This window comes from Aplysia californica, unplaced genomic scaffold (assembly GCF_000002075.1).
Source record: "Aplysia californica isolate F4 #8 unplaced genomic scaffold, AplCal3.0 scaffold00335, whole genome shotgun sequence".
Classification (NCBI taxonomy): Eukaryota; Metazoa; Mollusca; class Gastropoda; order Aplysiida; family Aplysiidae; genus Aplysia; species Aplysia californica.
The window spans coordinates 192,789-196,104 of NW_004797605.1; the positions used below are offsets into that span (position 1 = coordinate 192,789).

The 3,316-nt window shown below is 43.4% G+C and overlaps 1 protein-coding gene across 1 annotated transcript in view; it reads right to left on the reverse strand.

Annotated features, from left to right (window-relative positions):
- LOC101853867 (5'-AMP-activated protein kinase subunit gamma-2) overlaps window positions 1–3,316 on the reverse strand; it is a gene marked incomplete in the record, with an annotated part of 273,733 nt that overhangs the window by 21,207 nt on the left and 249,210 nt on the right. Inside the window, 1 exon segment of the mRNA XM_035970895.1 lies at window positions 40–147. Within this exon segment, the coding sequence (XP_035826788.1) occupies window positions 40–147 (108 nt within the window).

A 3,316-nucleotide genomic window follows, 5' to 3' on the forward strand; every position in this document is an offset into this window, starting at 1 on the left:
CCCCCCACCCTCAAATTAAAACAAATGTCGACTGTATACTTACGTTTAACTGTGTATCAAAAATGACGAGCTTGGCACTGGTGGGGATGAGGTCATAGCATTTGTGGGCTCTCATGAACTTGGCGTACACTTGATCTTCGTTCTCGTCTGAGGATGGGCACACACAAAAAAAACCGCATGGATTAGTCACAGAGTCACGAAGGTACAGCAATTTTATAGTAGCAGGGGAGTCTTAAAAAGAAAATTTTGTTTGTTTGTTCGTTTCAGTAAGGAGGAGCACATCGACACAATAATGGTCGTATATTTGTGCCGGGAAAAGAGTATGACAAACAAAAAGTAGACCTACCAGTGGTGTGCTCTTACCACTGGCAGAAAAAAAAATCGTATCACTGAGTTTTGTTTTAGTTTTAGTAAGAGTTTTACCGTACTAGCAACACAACAAGGTCATAAAAGTGCGGAATATTAGAGGTGTTACAAGAGAGTAAAAACCACAAAAAAAGAAAGAGGGGATATAAAGACGTAAATGTTTGATAGGAAAGAAATAGCAAACCACACCAGAGAACCCGCCAACTACCCACCACTATGTTTGACTGAAGAGGATTATGTTACAGTCATAACGTCACAAAGGTACAACGATTTTATAGGAGCAGGGGAGTCTTAAAACAACAGATCTTGTCGCCGTGTTTGACTGCAGACAGGGGACGCTAGGGGGACAGTGCTTGTCTCATCCCTTTAGTCAAAAAGAAGAGCACTGACAGGTTTATGACGGACATTTACTCAAGAGCTGGAACAGCAATACGAAACTGCTATGAGAGATAAAGGCCAGAAAATCTTTTACTAGAATTAAGGAAAAAGTCTACTATTATATCCAAAACACACGGTCTGTTTGAAAAACAGTTGACTTTTGGGGGGGTGTGTCGTGTAAGAGTATAATGCCATAAAAGATAGAAAAGTTATTCCTAAAGCGAGTCCTTAGCAGTGGGTTATGGCAGGGTCTTTTTCTTTTTACCAGAATGAGCACACATAGGCATTGAAAATTGGAACATGACAGAAGACATAAAAAGTACGCAGAAAAGATGCCTCCCCCCCCCTCTCTCTCTCTCTCTCTCTTTCTCTCTCTCTTCGTCTCTCTCTCTCTCTGTCTCTCACTCACCCACCCACCCACCTACACACACACACACACACACACACACACACACACACACACACACACACACACACAAAAGGTCAGCTGTTGGGAAGGAAAATAGCGTTCCCACTGGCAGAAACAGTGGACTAGTTTATAATCCAACAGGCCGCCCTGAAAACAATTAACTCGCTTCATGCCTGTCATAATAGAGGAAGGGACGTGTTTGTTGCTTTTCTTGTTTTAGTAAGAGCTTTACGGCACTGCAACACAATCAGGCCATGTAAGTTCCGACAATTAGAGGTGTTGCAGGAGGTAACAAGCATGAAACATGAGGAGGAGGAGAGATAAGGGCAACTGATTTTTTGACAGGAAAGAAAGAGCAAGTCACAACACAGCACCCGCCAACCATCCACAGTAGGAACTTTGCGACACCTTTTAAGAATGAGTGAAACAAGTACAGTCGTACTAAAACTTCGAAAAAAAAAGGGCAAAAAACAAAAACAAAAAACTCAGATCTACTATGAGAATTAAAAAAACAAAACAAGACCCCAAAAAACCCAACCCCCTCCCCCTGAGATAAGCAACAATATCCGACTTCAAACTGAGTAAGGAGCAGAACCAAAACAAGGTCAACACTGAACACAGCCCAGCCAACACCAAAAACGTGACGTAGTAATGGATTTGAGGACAAGGAAAGGCCAGTCATGTCTATACGTGCGTGTACTCTGTTTACTGAAAATAACACCGGACTTTCAAGGTATCAACGTATACCATGACAGCTTTCACAATAGACGCCATAATATTACACGGTTACAGAGATACGGGGAAAGGGCAAAGCTCCGGGTTAGGGCTTCTTAGGTGGTGGTGTCGGTTTGACTCTCACAGTATACTGTGGGCACCGAATTTTTCAGTCACACAAACACAAGCACGCACACACGCACGTACACACACATACACACACACGCACACACACACACGCACGCACGCACGCACGCACACACACACACACACACATTTATATACATACACATGAAGACACACTGGCCTAAGCAGATGATCAGTTTCAGAAAGGAAAAAAAAATTTCGTACCACACATTGGACTGGGGGTCTTTTGACCTTTCGCGCGGCATTAAGGAAGCATTGAGGTCGAAATAGAACCGCGTCAGGCTCCGGATACTGTTCCAAGAATATAGCATTCCGATTCACCCTTCATATCTTGCATCCCCCCATCCCCTCTGTTCCCCCCTCTCTCACGCACACACACGCATACATGCAATTAACATATTTTTTTTTCTTATACTTACAACCGTTTTTGGAATCCACCCACGTTTGGGTGGTAACTTTAAAAGTTGTGTTATGCACACTTATCATAGTAAGAGTTTTACGGCACCTGTAACACAATTAGGTCATAGAGTGCCGAGGTGGTACAAGTAAAAAAAAGAAGTAATTTAAGTAAGCAGATTATACAAATGGATCATAGATAGAAGTGCCGAGCACTAGAAATATTACAAGAGAGTATCAAAAACAAAAAAAGGAGGAGAGATAAAGACAATGTAGATGTTTTAGTTTTAGTAAGTGTTTTACGGCACTTGCAACCCAATAAGGTCATATAAGTGCCGAAGATGAGAGATGTTACAAGAGAGTAACAACCACAAAAAACAGAAGGATAGGAGATAAGGAGGGGAGAAAAGGACAATAGATGTTTAATAGGAATGAAGGAGCAAACCACACCAGAGTACCCGCCAACCACTCAAAGGGGGGGGGGGCATAAAGAGAAAGAAAGAGGGGGGGCCAAGGGTGAGAGAGAGGATAGGGAAAGTGAGAGAGAGAGAGAGAGAGAGAGAGAGAGAGAGAGAGAGAGAGAGAAAGAGAAGTACAGTCACACAGAGACACAGACAAGATACAGAGGAGAGAGACAGATAAAACAAGAGAAGAGAAAAGACTAAGGTAACACAGAATAAAGGGGCGGGCGGACGGAGCGAGCTGGAGACTTCCTGGTCGCTCACATCTCCACCAAGGCTCATCAGCACGAAGGAGACAGCTCGTGATTTGCGCGTGAAGGGGTTCTTCCCACGAAGTTGCAGAGCACACGATAACCGCCCATACCAGGAAACGATTTCTCATGAACTTCGTACATCGTACAGACCATTTGTGCGTGCAGACTACAGACCGTAACTACGGTATTAG